Source organism: Oncorhynchus masou, chromosome 27 (assembly GCF_036934945.1).
Source record: "Oncorhynchus masou masou isolate Uvic2021 chromosome 27, UVic_Omas_1.1, whole genome shotgun sequence".
Taxonomy (NCBI): domain Eukaryota; kingdom Metazoa; phylum Chordata; class Actinopteri; order Salmoniformes; family Salmonidae; genus Oncorhynchus; species Oncorhynchus masou.
Window position 1 is genome coordinate 20,835,008 of NC_088238.1, and position 25,991 is coordinate 20,860,998.

At 39.8% G+C, this 25,991-nt stretch overlaps 1 protein-coding gene and 1 long non-coding RNA gene across 4 annotated transcripts; one reads left to right on the forward strand and one right to left on the reverse strand.

The window, feature by feature from the left end:
• The first annotated feature begins 553 nt into the window (after positions 1-553).
• Positions 554-5,582, forward strand: LOC135515768 (uncharacterized). Of its 3 annotated transcripts, XR_010451850.1 has the most exons (5): positions 554-2,243; positions 2,506-2,556; positions 2,853-2,979; positions 3,350-3,446; positions 3,689-5,582. It is a non-coding gene; the product is annotated as an uncharacterized LOC135515768 (long non-coding RNA). The 3 variants fall into 3 exon arrangements; XR_010451849.1 differs by having other exon boundaries at positions 3,350-5,582; XR_010451848.1 differs by having other exon boundaries at positions 2,853-5,582.
• A 7,612-nt stretch (positions 5,583-13,194) lies between these two features.
• On the reverse strand, positions 13,195-21,573 carry LOC135515769 (uncharacterized). Its single transcript, XM_064939492.1, has 3 exons — positions 21,149-21,573; positions 19,866-20,001; positions 13,195-19,467 (listed from the first exon to the last, which is right to left on the reverse strand). Exons 1-3 carry the CDS (start codon positions 21,460-21,462, stop codon positions 18,460-18,462), a joined length of 1,458 nt encoding a protein of 485 aa, XP_064795564.1. The 5' UTR covers positions 21,463-21,573; the 3' UTR covers positions 13,195-18,459.
• Between the last annotated feature and the right edge of the window lie 4,418 nt (positions 21,574-25,991).

Below are 25,991 nucleotides of genomic sequence, written 5' to 3' on the forward strand. Positions count from 1 at the left end.
CCCCAATTATAAATAACACTTTTTTCTTAGCTAATCCAATCTGTTACTTGGACTTTTTGCAACCGTTAATGATTGTTCCCTTTTAGAAGTGTTAGGTAGTCTCATAACTTAGTCTTACCAACCCTGGCATTCATTCTGAATATAGGTTAGGGGTGAATAAAAATGTAAAATGTTGGATATACCTGGCTGGATTCCAATAGGAATTACACATCACTTTGAAAGCCAGCATAATGTGACTTGCAGGCCGGATGTGATGAGTTTCAGGCCACTCTAATAGGGTTAAATGAGGCCTTCAAAATAATTGTATTTTAGTTATTATTATTTGTATTTGTTTTGGAATGTTTTTATTTATAAACTTCCTTAAAAACAGCTCATATATTTATACATCATTTTTACACATAAAAAAAATAAATAAAGGCACAAAAAACAGCATTTGAATATTACATTTATATTTGTTAAAAAGTACAAGTTGTTTATTTAAAACAATAAAACAACCATCAATAAAAGTACATTTTCTTGTAAAAGCCATTTAAAATGTGCACAAATTATTTAACAAAGGTAAAATATTTTTAAGATATGGAAAACATGTTAAAAAGCTGTCTTCTGTCCTTTGTACAGGAACAGTGTGAGTCCTTATCAAACTCGCCTCCTCCTGCTCTTCTGAATCAATTACCGTCCTGTCCTTCGGGGCCCAGAGCAGATCCCTCCCCTAGGGGCATCGCCCTTGGTGCCGTGGCCGCCGGGACCTTGGGTGTTGTGGGGGACCCTTCGCCTGGGTCGAGGCCCCCTTTCTTCTGGACCACCCCAGGGCTTCCGTGGCTACCATGGCCACTGCCTGGGGGTGGTCTACCAGCAGGTTGCGGGAGGACCGCAGTGCATCCTTCAGACATATGAGTGTGGGCCAGAGCTTGGTTGAAAGCCTTCGGTGGAATAGGCCTTTCGGCCCACCCCATACAGCACGAGCTGGGGCATTAGGTCCTCCCCTGCTGGCAGACATTGGGAGATCAGGGGGCCTGCTTCCTTCCACAGTCGGGGGCATGCGGTTGTCCTCGCCATGCCCCGGGAGTGCATAACGGCCCTGACCGGGAGGATCTCATGGGCGACCATCCAGGACAGGTCCCGTTGCCGATTCAGCAGAACAGGATTGGCCACGTTGCACCAAACCGTTGTGGGCTCACCTATAGCAAGCCTGCACACTCTAAACACTGGTTCCCACTCCTACACAAGAGAGAGAAGAGAGCTGTGTTTAGTTAAAACCGTGATTGCCTGTTTTTCCAGTTTAAAATGTTTTTAAAACTTTTGGAGTTGGACATAGTGTGTGGGGAGCAGGAAAGAGACTGGGGCTTGCATGTCAACTGGGATCAGCCCTAGTCCTGAGGTATGATCCCAGCCAGAACCGTGCGAGGGCCTGGGTCTTGTTGTTGACCGGGGAGTTGGCTAGAGTGAGATGTAATGCTGTGTAGCAGCGGCCCAAGAACAAGTAGTCAGACAAGACTTTCCCCCTCTTGGACCTGGGCCTCTTAACCACCTACCTCCTCAGCCTCTCCCACTTGCTTCCCTACAGAAAGTAAAATAGCATCCACTCCAGAGCTAAAAGAGTTGTATGTGGGGGGGATCTAAACAGAACTGATTCATAAAATATCATATTCACTTAAGATCTCACTTGGTGAAGGTCACAGGACTGAACAGGAATGAATGTAACAACCATGTCTCTGTCACTAGCAAACAGTCATAAGTGATACTGGCAACTCTAAAATTCACTTGGAAGGCACACTGGGAAATATGGAAATATGTCTCAACACCCTACAGCATTAAAACAACACCCAATTGCAATTATCAATGCAGTTCGGTAAAGAACCATCATGTTTCTTGTAGAACCTTATATTGATTTGTGTACAGTTCTACAAAGAACCATCCCATTTAAGGTTTTGGCATCGCTCTGAATAACATTCCAACCGGAACCTTTATTTTTAAGAGTGTAGATGAATAAGCTACCCTAACCTGTAATAGTAGGCTGCAGTGGGAATGTGAAAGTAAATGAGACTATAGCCCATCAGCATTATAGGCCTATGCAACCGCTGCGGGAGGAGTGAAGTCTGTTGTCATTGTTGTTCTTCTTGTCTCTCTATACACAGTATGTCTATACGTGTTTATCCTACGATGGAGGATGTGGACCAAGATTTACCAACAGAGTTTGCAATTTTTCAAAATCATGGAAGGTTCAGCAAATGCGCCCAACTTTGGTAATGATCTAAATAATATTTAATTTTTTACATGAGGTAATGCAATGCACAGATTTACAGAATCATTATTATTGTGAAATACTGCATAAACCTTTATGTTGACCTTATTGGCCACTCACATAACTGTTAAAAGCTTACAATGTCATGCTTTGTTTATTTAACTGTGTTGCTGCATTTTGGTTTAATGTGGTCTTCAAATAAATGACAAGCTTACTTTACAACCTAATGTCAAATTAAATGTGAAATCTTACATTCTCCACAGAAAAAAAAGACATTTGTCATGACTTCCTCTTTGGACGTTGCTCTCAACAAGGTACAGTAACTGCTTGCTTAACTGTATTGCTAACTTTCTCACAAGTCCTTACTGGTTAGTGATCTCAAATCCTCTGACTTGCAAACACAAGTGACGGCCCTCTTGACAACAACTTAGCATGTTGCGCAACCAAAAAGTTAGGCATTCAATGGAATGAGGTTTTCAATCCAACTCAGTTACAATAGTACTGGTGTATTATCTTTACAGTATTTTACAGTATTTTGAATAACACAATGTTCTAATTTCCCAGACTTAATCAGCAAGATCTATTGAACTGTTATTGATTTCTATTTAAGCCAAGTGCATGGGCGTTCATTCTACTATGCCATACCAACGAGAGGTGGAGAATGGACGTGGCTGGTCACGTATCCCAGACAATGAGGGCATTGAAAGGGACTACTGTGACCCAGCAAACACACAGAGGTATGTATGTTCACAACGTGTTGTTAGGATGCCGTGAGACAATGGGGATGTGTAAAAATGAAATAAAAGCATTGAAGATGTTCCTTTGTCCTACAGTTGCAGGATACTTTACCCTGTTGCAGGATACTTTTTGTAGTTAACTTTATCACCATGACTCGTGGGCACCGCAAAGTTTGCCGCCTTGCTACGGTTTCCTCCCGGGACCAGCCAGATGCTGTCTTTGCTACCAAGTGGACCTGGTACTGGGAGGAAAACCATGGTGGCTGGACTCCATATTTGTCACCAGTATGTAGTGATGATACCTAATTTCTCCCTCTAATATGGCACAAAGAAAATAGGAATGTGTGTGTGTGTGTGTGTCTCTCCTAAGACTGTGGAGGACCTAGAGAGGGTGTACATGGATCCCTCCCGTGGCTCACTGATTGAGTTTACTGCTGGAAGATTCACCTATGAAGTAAATTTGGAAGGTAGGCAGGTATCAGATGTGATTCAGTATGGTGTAGGTACAGTACAGTTAAAATACTGGTCATAAAAACAGGTTTACGGAACACTAAAGATTGAACAATGAAACATGTTGTCCCATCTGAATATCACAGGATAGTCAAATTTCATTGTTGATAGGGAGTACCTTGTATGTTGTGTCTGTAGGTTACTCATCAATTTTTGTATACCTGTTTTAGTCTCTGAACTGAGAAATATATATTTTTAGTCATGATCCAGATAAATACAAGCTCACACACCCAAAGACTGGTTAGAAGACGGCCGATGTTCAAATCATCCATAGATGTTCAGAGAGCTACTGGGTAAGAGTGAAATACAGCAAACTCAATTGATGATTGATTTTCTAGGGGAAGGATACAACATTATGTAATTAGATTTTGGTTCACTGAGTATGATATTGGGTCTCTAGATTTGTATTATCTTTGCGGTATGATGAGGACCATGTGTTTGTTGAGGACACTTGGAATGCCCTCATTTCTTTCTTAAGCACATCTAATACCACCACTTCTTCTGTGCCACATTTTTGGGACCAGTCTCGGGTGCCTGGGATTGGCTTTGAGGTAATACAAAACACTGAGCATTGTGTCAATACTCACTGACTGGGAGTCTGACGTTACATTGAAATAACATTGAAGATGAATTAGCTTATGAGGACTTTGTCTTACTGTAAATCTGTCTTCAGCAATAAAGTGATCTGCTGTACCGATATTGTGCAGGAAAAAGTAAGATAAATGATTTTGTCTTAGTTAATGATCATACCAGATGATGTAAAGCATGGGTTGGCCAAGTTTTCCATTCCAATTTGAATGGCAAAGCAAATATATATATTTTCCATTAATGTATTTTGTAAATTAGTGTTTAGTTGCAGATTTATTTGTTAGATTAGTAATGCATAATTGACTGTATGGACACTCCCAAGACCTTAGTATTGTGTGTCCAAGCAATAGAAAGTTAAGGCTACTCAACTGTCAGCAGTTGGCAAGGTCAGGGATGAACTGTGTATTGTGATTTGATAATAAGGGGTGGCAGGTAGCCTAGTGGTAGAGTGTTGGACTAGTAACAGGAAGGTTGCAATATCAAATCCCCGAGCTGACAAGGTAAAAATCTGTCGTTCTGCCCCTGAACAGGCAGTTAACCCACTGTTCTTAGGCCGTCATTGAAAATAAGAATTTGTTCTTAACTGACTTGCCTAGTTAAATAAAGGTAAACTATAAAGTAGGGAAACTACACAAATGTAGTTTGATCATTTCTTGGGTTCACAGTACATACAGTACGCTAATAAACGTTTGCTTGTCATTTTATTTTTATTTTTAAACTATTTCTTACCTTGACACCATTACCAACAGTGCTGAAAGAAGATTTAGTAATACAACTACCATGGACTAAATTCTGGTAATAGGACCCTGGGTTGTACCAAATAAGTTTGGATATAGGACAGATGTCATAAAATGGTCAATGTGAAGTTCTGAAAAATGTTTCAGGATAATTTTAACCAACTTTGGATCTAAATAGAACTTTGTCAGGTGTGTCCATTAGTCTCCTCCCATGCCACCAACATTTACCTCTCCTCCTTTAGTACCTTTAGGGCCTATGGTAATTTCATGTTGTATGTTTTATGAAGATGAAAAAACAAATCTCTATCCATCAATCAAGTTGAATATGAAACTGATGTTATCTTGAATGTTTGTAAATGTAATTTAAGGAAATACTTTAATATTAAACTTCTGAAAACTACATTTTAAATCTGAATATTGAAAAAAAATATATATGTGAATGCAATAGCCTAGTTATCAAGTTTGTCGCTAGGAGTTGAACTATGGTCCTATGACCTTTTGCCTTGACAAAGACGAGAGGCCAAGAAAAATGGTAGAAATGTTATTCATACTTGGAAGACAAAATAATTCGACAAAATGTTGCAGGAATGCTTATTTGATCTGTGTTTAATCTGAGATGGTTGGTGTCATGGCTTGCTGAAATAAAATGGAAAGACCATACATCCAAATGATATTGCGTTTACATAGGGGTGCAAGTTGTAAACACTCACAAAAGCTCTGAAGAAGGCCTTGGGCCGATATGTGAAGCTTAATAAAAGGGCAGTGATACTGGCAAGAGCAGTGTGCGGGTTTCTTTTTTCCTCATCTTGTTCAACTGTTGCCATGCGCCTGCAGAAAAGATGGCTCAGATGTATGCATACCCTTTTGGATTTTGCATACATTGATATGGCTTGAATGAGAACAATAGGAATACAGTGGTATCTTTTAAAAATATATTCCGCAACAAATGTTTAGATTTAAAACTACTAATCGTTGAACATTTGTCGAAGGAAGTAAAAGAGGTTGAAGATCAGTGAACATGAGGTGTTAACGAAGGAGATTCTAGGCCCAGACTTCACGGCCGTAGACGTCTCAATCAACCAGTCCATTGGAAAATACAGCGACTTCCTACAAGGCACAAATCTCAATAAATATCAGTGAGACACAGAGGACTACCAGCTCAACGCATGGGAAGGCCCAAGGACTGGAGCACCGAGAGGCCGACGTAACAACGCACCACTGACCAGAGAACGCAGATACGCAGCAGCGGGGGAACACGGAAACGCAGACAGAGGCATCCACTGAGAGCGAATTCCCTACAGACAGCGACATCCACTGAGAGCCAATTCCCTACAGACAGCGACTCCAGCTACCATCGTACACAGACTGAAAAAAGCTGTACAAGACTCCACGAAAGAAAATAAACTATGTAGGAGAGGCAAGCAGTCAAAGGAGGGACCAGGAACACAGACCGTGGACACGGAGCTGTAGCAGGACTCTGTGTTGAAACATTTTTTTTTTAAAGCCACACAGACGCACAAGTCTCAGTCTTATCTAAGGGTCTCTCTTTTGCACCGAAATGTACACAACACCATTTGATACTAAAGTATATGTAAATTATTTCGCAAGATTAAACTCATTGTTTTCCTAAAACACTGTGTCTGGCCTAGAAACTCAACAGAACTGTTACCCATTTTAAGTCCAAAAGCAAATTCTGTCCTATTGTCACGGCTCTCGTCGGAATGAGGATCGGACAAAAGCGCAGCGTGGTAAGTGTTCATGATGTTTTATTACTCGAACAAAATAACAAGGTGAAAAAACCAACAACTAAACAGTTATGTCAGGTGCTGACACTAAACAGAAATTAACTACCCACAAAACACAGGTGGGAAAAAGGCTGCCTAAGTATGATTCCCAATCAGAGACAACTATAGACAGCTGCCTATGATTGGGAACCACACTCGGCCAAAAACAAAGAAATAGAAAACAAAGAAATAAAGAACCTAGAATGCCCACCCTAGTCACACCCTGGCCTAACCAAAATAGAGAATAAAAGCCTCTATGGCCAGGGCGTGACACCTAGGGTTAACAACTCCTCATTTAATACCTATTGTAGGTTAGTAGAACAAGAGAAAAACAAACCATATTCAGAAGAACATCACCAGGACAGAAAAACAGGAACTTAATGAACTAATGAAAGACTCATCTTTGGTTATCAAACCTGTGGTCGTTTTAGACTATGAAAAATACAAATACGAGATTCTGAGACAACTCAGTAATGAACCTTTCTATAGAAAACGGAGTGTTGTTCCCACACAAGTGGAGCAAGCCATATTAAAACAACCTTATCTCAAAACCTGAATATGAATAGCTTTGCTGCAAATGTGCCATACCTCCATGTCTGTACATTTTGCCTAAATTACACAAACCTAAAACACAAGGAAATTATTCAGGCAGACCAGTGGTTGCAGGAATAGGCTCAATGCTAGAGCCATTATTGAACTTTGTAGACTATTTTATTAAATCTCATGTGTAAGCATTGCCATCATATGTGAAAGACTCTATAGACTTCATAAATAAGATCTCGCCAATAACGGGATTAACAAACGACTGTATTTTGGTCACATTAGATGTCGAGTCTGTATAGCAGCATTCCCCACACGGGTGGGCTGGCAGGCCTAGCTCACTATTTGAGAGACTGAGATACTAACAAATACCCACCAACAAACTTTATTCTAGAGCTGGCTGAATATGTTTTGACATACAACTATTTCAGGTTTGATGATGAATACTACCTCCAAACGAATGGAACATCGATGGGCTCCACATTCGCTCCGAGTTATGCTAACCTTTATGTGGGTCATTTTGACGAACGTTTTGTTAAGAATGAAAATCCATTCTTGAATAAAATCCTGAAATGGTATCGATAAATTGACTACATTTTTTTGCATATGGAGAGGAATGGGAGAAGAACTGTCAGACTTTAGGCATTACTCAATGACATTGACCCCAATCTCAAAATCACTATTGAATGTGACACTAAACGTGTTCACTACCTCGATATGTGGATTGAGAAATCAACATGGAATCCTGTTCACAACTCTGCACAGAAATAAATGACATAAATAGTCTGATTCAGACAGATTGGGTTAAATGCAGAAGACACATTTCAGTTGAATGCATTCAGTTGTGTCCCCCTTTCCCTTATTACAGGGGGACAGCTTCCACCCTGAGCCATTAAAAAGAGGACATCCAAGAAGCAAGAAGTCAGACTGCGCCATATATGGGTCATTCTTGGTGCGGTAATATTTGTTTGTTAATTTAACTTCTTATTTTCTACTAGAATAAATGCATTTTCTGAACACCCCACAACATTCAGTACATATTAAACATCCAAGAATACAAATTTTCCCACCTCAGGCATTAAAGCCCTCCATTTTTGTCTGATATGGACACAAAATTACCCTCTGTCACACCCTGACCATAGTTTGCTTTGTATGTTTCTATATTTTGTTTGGTCAGGGTGTGATATGAGTGGGCATTCTATGTTTCATGTCTAGTTTGTCTAGTTCTAATTTTGGCCTGATATGGTTCTCAATCAGAGGCAGGTGTGAGTCATTGTCTCTGATTGGGAACCATATTTAGGTAGCCTGTTTGGTGTTGGGTTTTGAGGGTGATTGTCCTTGTTTCTGTCTCTGTGTTACTTTGCACCAGTATAGGCTGTTTCGGTTTTCGTGTTACGTTTGTTGTTTTCGTATTGATTTGTGTTTTCCTTGTTTCATTAAAATATGAATCTCAATAGCCACACCGCATTTTGGTCTGACTCTCCTTCACACAAAGAAAACCGTTACACCCTCATCGTTCACTCATGCTGCCAAACATACTCTCCTAAAACTTACTATCCTACCGATCCTCGACTTCGGCGATGTCATCTACAAAATAGCCTCCAACACTCTACTCAGCAAATTGGATGCAGTCTATCACAGTGCCATCCGTTTTGTCACCAAAGCCCCATATACTATCCACCACTGTGACCTGTACGCTCTCATTGGCTGGCCCTCGCTTCATACTCGTCGCCAAACCCACTGGCTCCAGGTAATCTATAAGTCCTTGCTAGGTAAAGCCCCGCCTTATCTTAGCTCACTGGTCACCATAGCAGCACCCACCCATATCACACGCTCCAGAAGGTATATTTCACTGGTCAGCCCCAAAGCCAATTCCTCCTTTGGACGCCTTTCCTTACAGTTCTCTGCTGCCAATGACTGGAACGAACTGCAAAAATCACTGAAGCTGGAGAGACTCATATCTTGCTTACTAACTTTAAGCACCAGCTGTCAGAGGTAAAATAGACAGATCACTGCACCTGTACATAGCCCATGTGTAAATAACCCATCATACTACCTCATCCCCATACTGTTATTTATTTGATTTATTTTGCTCCTTTGCACCACAGTATCTCTACTTGCACACTCCTCTTCTGCACATCTATCAGTCCAGTGTTTAATTGCTATATTGTAATTATTTTGCCACCATGGCCTATTTACTTCTTTACCTCCCTTATCTTACCTCATTTGCATTCACTGTATATAGACTTTTTCTATTGTATTATTGACTGTATGTTTGTTTATTCCATGTGTAACTCTGTGTTGTTGTTTGTGTCTCCCTGCTTTGCTTTATCTTGTCCAGGTCACAGTTGTAAATGAGAACTTGTTCTCAACTAGCCTACCTGGTTAAATAAAGGTGGGAAAAAAAGTTTTTATCTCCAACCCAGTCACAGACAATATGGAATTTGTCTGAATATGATCATAAAAGATACTTGTTCTAAAATCAACATTTACCTAATGCTCATGTGTCCCCCCAAACCAATTCAATTATTATAAATATAAAATATATGTAAAATCTCAGAATTCTGCTATATTAAACCCTGAAATATACACATTATGTGTCAGCAGGCTCATCATGTAAATAAAACAATGCTTTCAATTGAGAATTTGAACATGAATCTAATCTTGAGATTGTCCTTAACATTTCAGACTGAGCTCAGAAAACATTCAATTCATATTTATTCATCTTTGCCATTTTATTTAACAAATATTGTCATGTGAGGGGGTTTAGACTAGGGTGACAGGGTTGAATACGGTAACGGGGTTGAAGAGGCATCGGTTTCCATATAAACTACTTTAGTTTACTATCAAAAATCCCTCCAAGATTTACCCCAAAGCATTGCATTTCATTGTATGCAAACATGTAATAAGGACATTAGATATATTTAGAATAATTTGGGTTTTATTAACCAAACTGCAGTAAATATTGAAACAAATAAAAACACCTCAGAAAAGATCAACGTGTCATCAAACTGTATGAACATTTTCCAAGAGCATTTAGAATGCTAGAACAGCTGTAGCTACAGTACTAGTGTCAGCATGACTATGCTTCTTCTCAGGAGCACCATATTCATTCATTCATGGTTTTCTTCCTGAGAGTCTGGCCCACACATCTCTCTCAACCTCTACATGGTGGGATGTCGAGGTCAGAAAAATCAGTTTGGTCCTACGTGATGCATACATTTCACTTGTACACTCATTTCATCCGTGCCGAGGATGACGCCTGGATAAAGGTCATCATCATATTCCACTACACACCACTGCTCAAGAACACCTGGATTTCCCTACTGGATTTCGTCCACAGGTTGTGGATTTTCCTCATTGGCTGGCTGTTCTGGAGGAGCCAGCAACATTCATAAATAAAGTCAATAACTCAACCCTGTCACAGGTTTACAACCATTTACAATGAAATATGTGATGGGGTTGAGTATGATAAGTTGAGTTTTGGCCTCTGCTCCTCATGTGGTGAAGGACAGGAGATCACATGGTGTGCATGGAATTAATAGATTGTATATTTTTATGGGTTAAAGTAAAACTTTGATAAGTACTCGTTTCCATCTTTATTTCATGTAACAGGGTTGAGTTGGTCAGCTCAACGATCCCCCACCTGACTTTATTTAAAAACATTTTTTTAAATACAGACATAAAATAATGTGATTACTTGGCTGTTTCTGTACCATGCAGTTGAACAGTGTTGAATGATGTCACTTCCTGTTATTGATGGCACAAAAGGGTGGACTGACCATTTTTATTAGCGGAGTTTGTTTGCCGTGACGGGATTGAGTGAAGACTGAGGGACAGAGCTAAATTGTGTGATTTTAATCAATAATCATGCATTTATTTGATAAAAATACTTTCTCAACAGAATAACACACATTTATTTTTAAATTAATGGCCAAAGTTATTAATTATGTGCACATTTTAATATTAATTTACCAAGTAAAAATTAAGTGAAACGCCTGGGGGACATGACACAATTCTTAGTGTCAGTAAAAAAATAAGATATTTTTTATAATAAAGTTGAAATTAATTATATATGTATTTAAATTCATTATACTGAACATTTAAATGTATATACAAAATATTTTAACATTTCATTTTGGTGACCCAATACTTGAAATACATTATAAAAAGTCAGAGGGACTAAAATATTACCCGAGCCCAAGAATGACCCACGTGCCGCTTCCATGAGAACTATCTACGAAAAGCAGCGGAGAAACGCAATAGATTTCTAAGAGGCTACACAATGTGTGGATGAAGCTCTTGTTTTGGCATTAGGGAAAACACGAGATTAATTTCTACAAAAAAAAGACAAACTAGAGCTAAATAACGCTCTGTTAACCACCACATATACGTTGAACTCGTGCAAAGTGGGAGATGCAATGAAAACTGGCATGAACCCAGTTTTGCCAGATTATTTTAATTAAGAAACCCACCAGAGGTTGCAAATTACGGGACAAATTGGTCCATGCCAACAACCAGCCACAAAAGAAAATGAGCCCGGCTCTATTACGCCCACTTCCGAATGGTAGCTATACATGCAGAGGTTGCGCAACAAGATGAAGTGTGAATATTTCTGCCACTCACATACATGAAAACGGTTCCAAATAAAATACATTATTACGTGCTCCACCACCCATGTAACCTACATGATTAAATGTCCACGTGGGCTGTGTTTTGTAGGTAAAACCTCTCGTCCTCTCAAACAGGGATTATTCAATCGCAGTACATTTTTTATGACCAAAAACATTCATACCTTTAGATTTTGTGGCATAGAGAATGTCAAGATAACAGACACGGGAGGTTATATAAATAATACTCTGGACAAAATATATATATATTTTTCACCCTCCAGACATTAGTCCCAAAAGGTCTTAATGATGAAATGCCCATGCATGTTATTATGTAAATATGAACATGAATTAATGCCACCACTTCAGACTGCTCTGAAATTTTTTATTGCACTGTGCCCAATGATTTGTGAAGGCTTGCTTGGTGGGTCGATGGCCTCATTGTGGTTTTGGAGACGTGTTCGGTGCGTTTTATGTGCACACTTTATCGGAATACTTGTGAGGTGCACATTGTTATATTTGGTAACACTTGCTTGTTTTCGCTAGACGCCAACCCCATGCAGCGCATTGGATAGATGTGGGCGGAGCAGTGTCTACATAGGGGTGCAAATTGTAAACACTCACAAAAGCTCTGACGACGGCCTTGAGGCTGATATGTAAAGCTTAAAAAAAGAGCGGTGATACTGGCAAGAACAGTGTGCGGGTTTATTCATTTTTCTCAATTCAAGTCTATGGCCATTGACGTGCACTGGGTTTTATGCAAATATGGTTTTAATACAAGAAAGTCTAAATAGCAACATGAACACCGGTCTGTCTGCACATTCTTAAATTGGTTTAGTGTTGATAGCCAAAGCAGTTTAAGCACAAGAGCAGTTGGAAGAAGGCAAATAATAACTAGACAATTACATTTCCTGTAGTAAACGTGTGTGCTTGCTAGTCTTAAAGTATTTATGGTGGTGAAATAGTAGTGGTAGTGACGGCAGTAGTAATGGTAGTAGTAGTTAAATAAAGGTTAAATAAAACATTTATAAGATAGTAGTAATGGTAGTAATAACGTTTTCATAGTGCTGAGGTGACTAGTGTGGGCTGTCTCCAAAACATCCCTACTAGGTTCATTCCCACGTGGGCAATTATTGCCTGTGGATCTTCAACTGACCACAAAGGGTGGGTCAACTCTTACTAATTGTTGTAGGCCTGGATTATCCCATGGTATGAATGTATTTCCCGGTGAGGGGTCTTCCGACAACTAGTTGTTTTCAAAAAGAGAGTGCTAAGCTCCACTCAAAACAACCGGGTCACCCATCTTGATCTATCCCTGCTTGCCCACAGATGTTAGCTTACTCTTTCCCAGAGGTGACCTGTCATTTAGGGCAGGTGGGGCAGAGCCCAGAAGACTGAAACAACACTGTAGAAACATAGACAAAGAAACACCGGATTTTCGTCAGGTATTTTAAAATGTTTATTAATTATTAGAAATATTAACATTCGATCCATTAAGCCACTAGGTAATTCGAATGCAGGAAAGGGCTTAAACCAAATCTTCAAGCTTCTGACAAATCAATCTGCTCCTGCTCTGTCTGCCCCAGCATCTGCCCTTTCCCTATCTCTTACTTTGCTATTTATACATTTTTCCCATGCCTCTCTTAATTACAGGCATACAAGACGTTGTCTCCTTTACACGTGATGTCTAAACAGTTAGGTAACACATTGTCTTCTTCACATATGACGATGATCCACGGTGACATCTAATTCAACGCCCACGTGCCATTCGGCAGCTCCACCAGCTCTAACCACAGGAGGCTGCTGAGTGGCTCATAATAATCAACAGAACCGAGCTAATGGAATGGCATCAAACACATGGAAACCATGAGTTTGATGTATTTTATAACATTCCACCAATTCCGCTCCAGCCATTGCCACCAGCCCGATCTCTCCAATTAAGGTGCCGCCAACCTGTGGCTCTAACTCAGGGCTTGAGTTCGACGAGAGTGACGCTATACAAGATCAACTTCCGCCCTCCAGCAGTGGAACATCTGTAGTCTACCCGCACCCGCCACTTCCTCCCTGCCTCTTCAGCAGCTTGCTGTTGTTTCCTCTTTTTCTGCTTCTTTGTTTCAGTATTAACAGTCCGGTTGGGGCTGGAGGAGTTATCAGGTCACAATGACTAGGCTCATTCATGACAATAGGCTATGGGTTAGTTATAGTGATCTATTTTGGAGTGATTTGTGGGTGCAGAGTTATTATAGTGGGTTATAGTGGGCTAGTAGTAATGGTAGTATCAGTAGCATCTGCAACACTAGTGGTGGTGGTAGTAGTAGTAGAGGTTTACTGCAATAGTTGTAGTATTAGCACTAAATAGTACTGTAACGCTTTATTGAAGCAATCTATGTCAGTCTGCTCATCTGACACGTGCTCACTTAACCCAGAAGCCAGCTGCAACAATGTGTCGGAGGAAACAGTACAGCTGGCGATGAAGTCAGCGTGCATGAGCCCTGTCACCACAAGGAGTCGCTAGAGTGTACTATTCTAATCTATGGAGTTTTAATGTAAATTTGAAATGCTTATTGTTGAAAAGTATAAAATAATATCAAAGTAGGGAGAGAAGTTGAGCATAAAAACAACCAACCTAAAGCTATTAATGCCCCTAGCATGCTTATGTAGCTACCTAGCACTCCTGTCAGGTAGCTAGCTACAGTTAAAACATTAAAAGGAGAGCCACACACTCTAGCTCAAATGCAATAATTTAAAAACCTAATATCCAACATTTCAACAGACATGCTGTCTTCATCAGGGTATACAGTTACCCATAGCTGGCTAGCTAGTTTTATAGTTATGTAATTTATTTATTAATTTACATGTATATGAAGCTAGCTACTTTTTATAGGCTCCTCACAATGAGACTAAGCCAATTTGAGCATCATTCCTATTTGCCAATGCTAAAATCATTTTAATCTATATACAGTATATCTTTTTAGTAAGCTATTGTCAAGCTCACAAATGGCAAAAATGCAGCCATGTTGATTAAATTGGACACTTCGCGGTCACCGGACTTTGACACGTGACTACAGTTTTCACTGAATTGTGGGTCATATTAACCCCACAAGTGATCAAAGTTCTTCTCTTGCTCCCTCTAGCTAAATCGAGGGGAGAGGGGGCAACGTTTGTGAATTAGACCTCCACTTAAGATGGCAATCAAACTGCACTGCATCCGGTTTTGATGGGGATTCTCCTGAGGGAAAGTGGCTAGCGTGAGAGCTGAAGGGGTCAAAATTACATGTTTGGACTGCAGCCTATGTCAAGACCAAAATAAAAAATAAAATCTTACCAAAATAAAATAAAATGATTGGTGATAAAAATGTTTTACAGTTTATAAAGTCTAAATATAATCAACCTGATCTATTGACAAGCTGCACATTTTAACATTGGTTCATTTTTAAATGGTTCAAGAACATTGGCAATTCCAAATTTGACCATTGAAGTCTACGGAGGTTTTATGCTAATTTATATGGTTATATTTCAAAAAGTACAAAAAGCATCAACAATCTAAGTTGAGTCAGTCTGTACATGTCAAATTTGGTTTGGTGTTTGCATCTTTAAGGATTCAAGAGCAGTGGCTAATCCAAATACTTCACATTTAAGCCTTTGGAGTGTTTATGCAAACTTTAAATGGTTATAGTTAAAGTATAAACAGTATACAAAAAGCTGTACACAAGCACACTATTCAAGACTGGTCTGCACGTTTTAAAGTTTGAATGGTATTTCTATGTTAAACGGTTGAAAACTAGTAGCGACCACAATTTTCCTCATTCAATCCAATGGCCATTGAAACATTGGAATTCTTGCAAATATGGTTGTAGTGTGGAAAGTATAAGTAGTATCCAAAAGTTGTTTTCAAGCAAAATTAAGACAGTCAGCATGCACATTTTAAATTTGTTTTGGTGTTGGTAGATTTTCCGGTTTTGGCACTACAGATGGCAGAGGAAGGCAAATCAAATATTTTTATTTCAGCAAGCACATCTAATAAGAGCATGTAAGAGTGCCAGAATGGCCTTGCTGTCAGTAAGACTTTGTCTTACTGTAAATATGTTTTCATCAGAGAGTAATGTGTTCAAGGTCAAAGCAATACAAAGCTGTACACAAGAACATTTGAGAAAATGACAGTGGGGGTTCACAAACCCACTGTTGGGAGAGTACTAAACTCTGGCCAAAATAATTGATACACTGTAGGTTTCTTAAAGAGATAGTTATATCAATATTCATTTATTGAACAGCTTCTAATGGAATTTACCATTTGAATGGCACCTTTGTTAGTCTTACTAATTGTAAATGATTCCACACTGAAATAGGCCCATTCATGCTCAGATTATCAAATCCTCAGGAAGAAGCATCAATGAGAAAGTTTTTTGGGGTGATTGACTCAACATGTTGACAGTATTTGCAGAGACAACATTGACTGGACACTATGTGGAGCAAATAGAACTGCCTACGGAAAAGGTGGGATGCCACTACAGTGTATATGCAATATTTCCATGAATTCAAATGAATTGAATTGGCACAGAAAATGTGCTTGCCTATGTCTGTGAACATCATAGATCATAATGGGGCTAAAAACAAGTTACTGTAAGGGATGCTAAGTTCTCCCACAGCTACACCAGACAGTCAGGAGCAAGGTCCATGTTTGTTTGTCATGTGCTGGTGGGAGACTACACTGAGGGAAACTTCAGCTATGTAAAACTACCTCCTAAAGAAACAGGAGGATCCATCTTCTATGACAGCTGTGTGGACAACATCCAAGACCCCAATGTGTTTGTAGTTTTTGAAAAGTATCAGGTTTACCCCCAGTGCCTCATACAGAACAGTGATGGTAACTCCACTATTAAAGCTCAGACAAATCATACTCCAAAGCCTGGACGTGTATCTCGGCAAAAGCCTGGCCCTGCCAGCCAAACCCAATTTTTTTATTCTGCCGTTGTTTGCCCTGGATTGTTTGTTGGCCATTACGCATTTGGAATCGTTGCTGTCAAGGTTGAATACACTGGCAATATTAATGAAGTTGACTTTGTTTACCAATAAAGGTTTGTGTTGGAGCATGTGTGTGTGAGCCCTACTGTACTACGTCACATTTACCATTTTAGGACATCTTCATTTGATCACTCTTTTGTTGCTGAGAATGGGTCTAATAGACTAGAAGTAACATAGTATGATATGTAACCACACCAAATGTAACATAAGATAGAAGTTACATTAAGGCAAAATCGAAAGGAGGGTGGTTGGTCTGGGTGAATAAGACAAATGTCTAGCAACTCAAAAGTTGTGTGTTTGAATCTCATCACAATTTTAGCAGCTACATACTATTTTTTAGCTACTTTGTAACTACATAGCATGTTAGCTAACCTTTCCCCTAACCCTTTAACCTAACCATTAGCCTAACTAACGTTAGCGCTAGCAACCTAGCTAACCTTAGCCACAACAAATTGGAATTCGTAACATATATGTTTGCAACTTTGTAACATATATTATATTTGGAAAATGTGTAACGTATTGTATGAATTGCATTTCATAACATATTGTATGTATTACAATTTGTAACATATTGTACGAATTGCAGTTCGTAACATATCATATGTATTGTCATTCGTAACATATCACACGAAATGGATGATGAACATCCACAAATTAATACATACCATACGAAACGTAACATATACTAAATGGAGTGTTTCATATTTACGTACAAAATAATATGAAATGCTCTGAGACTACGTTGGCAAGAAATGCAAACTTTAAAAAAAAACTTTATTTAACTAGGCAAGTCAGTTAAGAACAAATTCTTATTTTCAGTGAAGGCCTAGGAACAGTGGGTTAACTGTATGTTCAGGTGATCCTTTGTGCTCAGCAACCCCTGATCAGGTGATATGCATTTGACTTCATATACTATTTGTACTGTATATAAAAAATGTTTCTGTGATGTCCAAATGTATGACCTCCATTTCAAGTGCTATGGTGGCAGAGAGGAATGGTCACTGCACTGTAGAGAAAGAATACTTTTCTCTTTGTTTCTTTTGAAATTCTGTCAGGCCATAGCCTTGAGATATCCAGTATGTCAGTCACAAAACATAATGATTTTGCACAATAAACACTTTCTTCATTTCTATATTAGAAAGTTGATAAAAGACATATTAGAAGCGCAAATGTTGTGAATTAAAATCCAGCCAAGGCTGCTCTCTTCTGATGTAGTCTAGGAAACACATGTAACTATCAAGATATCATGAAATTCTAACAAGCAAAGCTTTGGGGTGGCGCAGAGAGCTAATGCTCCTGTCAAACAGTCTCAGTTTTCTCCAACCCCCAAGGGTTCAAATCCTGACCCATGTACGTACTGTATATCTTGTCAGTATGATACTGATGTAGGATCTTAATTTGACCAGTTTCTTCACAGCAGGAAAACAATCCTGAAGCAACAGGAAATGTGGATTATTATTAAATTTTATCGGGGTTGACAACTTTTTTGTCAACCCCGATAAAGTCATTTTGATTTGCTTAACACTTTTTTGGTTAGTACATGATTCCATATGTGTTATTTCATAGTTGATGTCTTCTACTATTATTCTACAATGTAGGAAATAGTCAAAAATAAAGAAAAACCCTGAAATGAGTAGGTGTCCCCAAACTTTTGACTGGTACTGTGTGATTTCTGGTTTCTGCAAAAATTCATCTTCGCCTGGCTGATGGAGGAGCTTTGGTTGTTTTTGGTTGATGTGGAGCTGGTTGAGAGGATTTTGATTTGTGTGGAGCTGGTGGAGGCGGTTTAGAGGATTTTGATTGCTGTGGAGTTGGTGTAGGCGGTTTAGAGGATTTTGATTGTTGTGGAGTTGGTGGAGGCGCTTTAGAGGATTTTGATTGCTGTGGAGTTGGTGGAGGCGCTTTAGAGGATTTTGATTGCTGTGGAGTTGGTGGAGGCGCTTTAGAGGATTTTGATTGCTGTGGAGTTGGTGGAGGGCCTTTAGAGGATTTTGATTGCTGTGGAGTTGGTGGAGGCGCTTTAGAGGATTTTGATTGGTGTGGAGCTGGTGAAGGTGGTTTCGTGGATTTTGATTGGTGTGGAGCCGTGTGAGAGGATTTTGATTGGTGTGGAGCTGGTGTAGGTGGTTTATAGGGTTTTGATTGGTGTGAAGCTGGTGGAGGCGGTTTAGCGGACTCTGATTGGTGTGGAGCTGGTGTAGGTGGTTTAGAGGGTTTTGATTGGTGTGAAGCTGATGATGGCTTAGTATGGCTCTTGGGTTTGGTCTGGACAAAGGGACGTGATTTTAACTTGAAATTGCAGAGCATTGAAGGGGTCACTTGTGAGTGTACTATGATTGGCTGCAAGTGGATGTAGTGGGTCTCTCTTTGGACAACATTGGGGGCCGGGAGATATGTTTGTGGGGGTGGTGGTGGTGGAGGAGGAGGATGACACACAGGTCTAGAGCCTTCCTCATACTGAATGGCCTGGTTGTTGCGGTAGGTGTACAATATTGATGCCACCAGTTCATTAGGTACTCCCCTCTGCTGTAGGGTGTTGAGCGGGTGGGGCTCGTAGAAGTCGTGAGACCTGTCACAGTCCACCTCTGCAGCACAGGTTCCTGTAATGTAGCGCTCACAGACGTGGAGTCTTCTGCATTTCTCCTTGTCAGGACAGTATCCGTACTCTCCACTACCTTTGTTGTATGTCAAGCAAACCTGGAGACAAACACAAACCACTCCTAGTAGGTGCACATCAAATGTATTAAATGGAAATTACATTTCTTTACTCTGGATATCTACATGCTCAATTTAGAGGATATACAGTATTAGGTAATTATATTATGATGTAAATATGAACAAGACTCAAGAGAATGAAGTAAAGAAAACACTGACAGTTGGTTACCAACCCGTCCCATGTCCAGCTCAAAAATATGTTTTGTCATGCATTTAAGATGCATTAGTACATTCTTGTATGAACCCATTTTACTTACGAATGTTTTTTTATTTTATTCCAAGTAAGAATATAACATAATTTATCTTCTGAAAGTATGTTTGTGTGTGTGCTTTTAAATTGCTTCCACTAAGTTGCAAGGAGCCTGAAGATACGAGCTTACTGGGGGTAAGAGGGTGTTGTCATTCTGCAGTAGTAACATACACAGCTCCCTCTTGTCCAATTTCTCCAGGTGATGCTCTCGCAGGACTCTGATGTTGTATTCTGACGTCAGCTCATGACAGAAGCGGCACCATTGTCTGAAAATCAAAGTTTAGTTTAGTTTATTAATTGGACCATTTTAACAAACAAGCACACATAAAACTTGAAAAAGCCATACATGCACATGAGCAAAATCAGAGGATAACACACAAAGTCTGGGACTTATTTCCATTGTGGTCCTTGAGACAAGATGGCTAGACAAGATCGAACACAGTTAAACACAGTATGGCAGTGAAATAATAAAACAATAACAGAGAAGAACATCTCTCTCTTCATTGCAGTTACATCATATGGGCACAGAAGACATCAAACATATTTTTACTTAAATTTTAAAGCTGCCCAGAACAAGAAAATACCTTCCCCTGCATTACTCCTGAACCTGTATAAGCACACATCAGCAACACCTCACCTGGTGCTGTGATTGTGTGCATCCCAACACGAGGAAAGTAATCACTTAGATACCTGGGACACCCTATCCTCCAGTTAAATTCCTGAATGCAGCTCCTGCCTATGTGAGTACGTGGACTCACCTTTAATACTACCCTGATCCGTTTATTCTGGGCTATCTGGTAGCATCACCTTCATAAATGTCGATAAACCCCGAAACCAGGAAGTACTAGCGTAGTCAAAATGGCATTGAATGAGGGCAGTGGCTAGCACTTTCATGGAGTCCTTATCAAAATAAAGCAATAGTTTCCCAATAGGCCTACTGCCCTTCTTTTTTTAACCAGCATTTTGAGATTGATAATACTAACGGGAAAATGTTTGCGAAAGCATATAATATCAAATGAAAATGGCTATTGAACAGCTGTATTGCTTTATAACACGCCCCAGCTTTTATGGCCGTGTTTTAGGTAGAGTAAAATGACACCATTTTGTTTGTCTTAATGACATTGCAATAACGTTTTACAGTTTCCAAAATACATACTGCAACCTCTAAATCTTAATATTTAGAACCACATTATATAGAAAACATCTACAATATTAACCGGACTACTGCCACTACAACCAACTGTTCACAACATGTCATTTAAAGTTAGCCTACATGTTGCATAATACAAGACCATTTTTTTATATAGAACATTTCAAAACAAGGCAATTAATAGGTGACATCCCAGCAATATGATTAAAAAACGGCATATTAAGGAGTCAAGGCCTATTGACCAAAGTAATAACAAGGATTACCCTTCACTGAATCGACACGTTCCATAAAGGTAGAATATACACAGATGTAAATTGCTGCAGCCATTACATTCCTTGTCTCTGCATAATCTCATCTTCGTCTTGGCAAATATCAGTTTGTTTCCCTCAAAGACAGCACTGGTAAACATATCCTGATTCCCTAAAACACTCTCCAGGTCATCTTCTGGCGTGCTAAAGTTGGCACGCATTTCTTCCAGCTCAAAATACCCATTATGGGCACAGAGGATCTTATAGACCAGAGCTGTTGTATCCATGTCCGTCACCGTAGATCTTCTGCCTTGACTGTTCAAATGCATGACTCTACATATTGACAGCAAACATTGACAACGCTGAAGTAGAACTTTCCTCTGTATTCAAAACAGGTCCCTGCAATAAACCACTTCTACCTATGTGAAGCTAGCCACAATAAGGATTAGCCACATTAGTGGAATTTGCGGGTCGCCTTCAAAATAAAGGTTCCTAAGAGAAAGCGATGCAAATGGTTGCAAATTGTGGAATCATGCCATATTTGGACGAGATAATGCTAAACAAGTCGGGAATGTTGTTATATAAATTCAACAAAATACAATAATTAGCTACCTGGCAAAACAATAAGTTGAAACAGCACTGTGGATGTATTAAACTCCCAAATAATTGTGGCATACTTATATTTCACTGTACAGCCTTACCTATGGATTGTGGTTCAATGAAATGGGGTATCAGTCTACTCAGTGTTACCCACAGAACACAAATGTAAAGAATTTCCACAAATATTAGTGTTGTAGCTGTTGTTGTGGGACTTTGACTGTGGGAAATGGCCTCCACAGTCAGCCTATTGTGTGTTATGACATATAGTACCAGTCAAAAGTTTGGACACACCTACTAATTCAAGGGCTAAAAACTATGAAATAACACACATGGAAGCATGTAGTTTACCAAAAAATTGTTAAACAAATCTAAATATATTTTATATTTGAGATTCTTCAAAGTAGCCACCCTTTGCCTTGATGACAGCTTTGCACACTCTTGGCATTCTCTCAATCGCCTTCACGAGGTAGTCTCCTGGAATGTGTTTCAATTAAAAGGTGTGCCTTGTTAAAAGTTAATTTGTGGAACTTCTTTCCTTCTTCATGCTTTTGAGCCAATCAGTTGTGTTGTGAAAAGGTAGGGGTGGTATACAGAAGATAGCCCTATTTGGTAAAAGACCAAGTCCTTATTATGTCAAGAACAGCTCAAATAAGCAAAGAGAAATTACAGTCCATCATTACATTAAGACATGAAGGTCAGATAATGCGGGAAATTTCAAGAACTTTAAAAGATTCTATAAGTGCAGTCGCGAAAACCATCAAGCGCTATGATGAAACTGGCTCTCATGAGGACCGCCACAGAAAAGGAAGGCCCAGTTACCTCTGTTACAGAGGATAAGTTCATTAAAGTTACCAGCCTCAGAAATTGCAGCCCAAATAAATGCTTCATAGAGTTCCAAGTAACAGACACAACATAAACTGTTCAGAGGAGACAGTGTGAATCAGGCCTTCATGGTCAAATTGCTGCACAGAAACCACTACTAAAGGACACCAATAAGAAGAGACTTGCTTGGGACAAGAAAAACGAGCAATGGACATTAGACCAGTGGAAATCTGTCCTTTGGTCTGATGAGTCCAAATTTGAGATGTTTGGTTCCAACGACCGTGTCTTTGTGAGACACAGAGTAGGTGAATGGATTATCTCTGCATGTGTGTTTCCCATCGTGAATCATGGAGGAGGAGGTGTGATGGTGCTTTGCTGGTGACATTGTCAGTGATGTATTTAGAATTCTTGGCACACTTAACCAGCATGGCTACCACAGCATTCTGCAGCGATACACCATCCCATCTGTTTTGCGCACAGTGGGACTATCGGAGTGTGGTGTCAGGAAAACAACCTCACACTCAACGTCAACAAAACTAAGGAGATGATTGTGGACTTCAGGAAACAGCAGAGGGAACACCCCCCTATCCACATCGATGGAACAGTAGTGGAGAGGGTAGTACGTTTTAAGTTCCTCGGCATACACATCACAGACAAACTGAATTGGTCCACCCACACAGACAGCATCGTGAAGAAGGCGCAGCAGCGCCTCTTCAACCTCAGGAGGCTGAAGAAATTCGGCTTGTCACCAAAAGCACTCACAAACTTCTACAGATGCACAATCGAGAGCATCCTGGCGGGCTGTATCACCGCCTGGTACGGCAACTGCTCCGCCCACAACCGTAAGGCTCTCCAGAGGGAAGTGTGGTCTGCACAACGCATCACCGGGGGCAAACTACCTGCCCTCCAGGACACCTACACCACCCGATGTTACAGGAAGGCCATAAAGATCATCAAGGACATCAACCACCCGAGCCACTGCCTGTTCACCCCGCTATCATCCAGAAGGCGAGGTCAGTACAGGTGCATCAAAGCTGGGACCGAGAGACTGAAAAACAGCTTCTATCTCAAGGCCATCAGACTGTTAAACAGCAACCACTAACATTGAGTGGCTGCTGCCAACACACTGACTCAACTCCAGCCACTTTAATAATGGGAAATTATGTAAAATATCACTAGCCACTTTAAATAATGCTACCTAATATAATGTTTACATACCCTACATTATTCATCTCATATGTATACGTATATACTGTACTCTATATCATCTACTGCATCTTTATGTAATACATGTGTCACTAGCCACTTTAACTATGCCACTTTGTTTACATACTCATCTCATATGTATATACTGTACTCGATACCATCTACTGTATCTTGCCTATGCTGCTCTGTACCATCACTCATTCATATATCTTTATGTACATATTCTTTATCCCCTTACACTTGTGTATAAGACAGTAGTTTTGGAATTGTTAGTTAGATTACTTGTTGGTTATTACTGCATTGTCGGAACTAGAAGCACAAGCATTTCGCTACACTCGCATTAACATCTGTTAACCATGTGTATGTGACAAATAAAATTTGATTTGTTTTTCAACAGAACATTGACCCAACACACCTCTAGGCTGTGTAAGGGCTATCTGACCAAGAAGGAGAGTGATGGAGTGCTGCATCAGATGACCTGGCTTCCACAATCACCCGACCTCAACCCAATTGAGATGGTTTGGGATGAGTTGGACTGCAGAGTGAAGGAAAAGCAGCCAACAAGTGCTCAGCATATGTGGGAACTCCTTCAAGACTGTTGGAAAAGCATTCCAGGTGAAGCTGGTTGAGAGAATGCCAAGACTGTGCAAAGCTGTCATCAAGGCGGGTGGCTACTTTGAAGCATCTAAAATATATTTGTTTAACACTACATGATTCCATATCTGTTATTCCATAGTTTTGATGTCTTCACTATTATTCTACAATGTAGAAAATAGTAAAAATTAAAAAAAACTTCAATTAGTAGGTGTTTCCAAACTTTTGACTGGTATTAGACTTCAGAATTGCATTTGGGGGCATACTTATATTTCACTGTACAGCCTATGGATTGTGGCTCAATGAAATGGGGTATCAGTCTACTCAGTGACACCCACAGAACACAACTGCAATGAGATTACACAAATATTAGCGTGATAGCTCTGAACTCTGAAACCACTGTGAAATGAGCCACATAAAGCTTACCAGACATCCTACTATGTGTATTGATGATTTACTACAGTCAAAAGTCCCACAATAAGAGCTATGGCACTAATATTTGTGTAAACTCTTCACAGTTTAGTTCTGTGTGTGGCACTGAGTAGACCGATAACCAATTTCATTGATCCACAATCCATAGGCTGTACAGTGAAATACAAGTATGCCCCCAAATGCAATTCTGAAGTCTAATACATCCACAGTGTGATTTCAACAGACTGAATTTATCATTCTCTAATGAAAATATGCTTAGACTGCACTATTTGTAACCATTTGCATCACTTTCAATTAATTTTTAAGGCTCGGGGCAGCTAATGATCCTCTGTGGCCAAAACATGTTTTAGTAGCCTATTTTGAATGATTTTTAAAATTCTGTATAGACAGGAGTACGCTATATAATTTTGACAATTTCATTCAATTTACTTCGGGAAAGCTGCTTCCCATAGCCTTATGCCTTAAGTGCAGGAGCTGTCTTTTTCCAAGTCTGTCCATTTAGACCAGTGGTTCCCAAACTGTGGAGCGAGGGGTCGGCAAGGGTGGCGCGGGGGTTCCCCCCCTCCCACATTTTTTAGACTTTTGTCTTTATAAAATGATTCCCTCATTCAATGAATCAGAGATCAAATGGATAAGGTTGGCTACTTCAAAAGCAAGGTATCTAACTAGACATATTTATATACAAGGCTAAAATATTCATGTTTTGGGGGAGATCTATGCACTGCAAATTATTTGCCAATCAGGCTATTCTTAGAATATTTTTTACTTTGTTGCAATTACATGGCTACTGTTTAATAGAGGGGAATTCATTTTAAATTTGGGAATCCCAGCTTTCCAATAGTGTAGATTTGTTTAGGCTCTACAGTGCCGGTGGAAAGGAACAACAAAACTTATGCATAGTTAGCTATAGTTAACTCGCGAGATAACTGCTACAAGATATGTTTTGAATTGTTGATCTAATTAGTCTGTCTGTTATTATTTTATGCACCTGCTGCTGAAATGTTGCTCTCTCTCTCCTCGCGCAACGGCTCACTGGCGCACACACACATTTACATTTACATTTAAGTCATTTAGCAGACGCTCTTATCCAGAGCGACTTACAAATTGGTGAATTCACCTTCTGACATCCAGTGGAACAGCCACTTTACAATAGTGCATCTAAATCATTAAGGGGGGGGGGGTGGTGAGAAGGATTACTTATCCT